Source organism: Penaeus monodon, chromosome 30 (genome assembly GCF_015228065.2).
Source record: "Penaeus monodon isolate SGIC_2016 chromosome 30, NSTDA_Pmon_1, whole genome shotgun sequence".
Taxonomy (NCBI): Eukaryota; Metazoa; Arthropoda; class Malacostraca; order Decapoda; family Penaeidae; genus Penaeus; species Penaeus monodon.
Window position 1 is genome coordinate 4,552,284 of NC_051415.1, and position 448 is coordinate 4,552,731.

At 65.2% G+C, this 448-nt stretch overlaps 1 protein-coding gene across 1 annotated transcript in view; it reads left to right on the top strand.

Annotated features, from left to right (window-relative positions):
• Window positions 1–248: 248 nt before the first annotated feature.
• LOC119592481 (RNA 3'-terminal phosphate cyclase-like) overlaps window positions 249–448 on the top strand; it is a gene marked incomplete in the record, with an annotated part of 10,949 nt that continues 10,749 nt past the window's right edge. The window contains 1 exon segment of the mRNA XM_037941313.1: window positions 249–440. Within this exon segment, the coding sequence (XP_037797241.1) occupies window positions 390–440 (51 nt within the window).

Below are 448 nucleotides of genomic sequence, written 5' to 3' on the forward strand. Positions count from 1 at the left end.
TCTTTCAGTCTTGACAGCCCTTCCACCCCCGCCAGCCCTTCCACCCCCGCCAGCCCTTCCACCCCCGCCAGCCCTTCCACCAGCCCCTCCACCCCCGCCAGCCCTTCCACCCCCGCCAGCCCTTCCACCAGCCCCGCCAGCCCTTCCACCAGCCCCTCCACCCCCGCCAGCCCTTCCACCAGCCCCTCCACCCCCGCCAGCCCTTCCACCAGCCCCTCCACCCCCGCCAAAGCTGAGCCCGACGTGGCTCGCGTCCGCAGTCTCCCTCCGGACGCGAAGGCGAGAGGACACGTGGCTCCCTTATCGCCGGCGTCGCCTTATCTCCTGGAGGAGGAAGAAGGGGCTCTGAGTATTCGTTACCATCGGGCGTATATTAATCGGGAAATATAATGATGGCGGCGGTTGAACCCATTGCTATTGATGGAAGCTTTTTGGAGGGGGTAAGTAA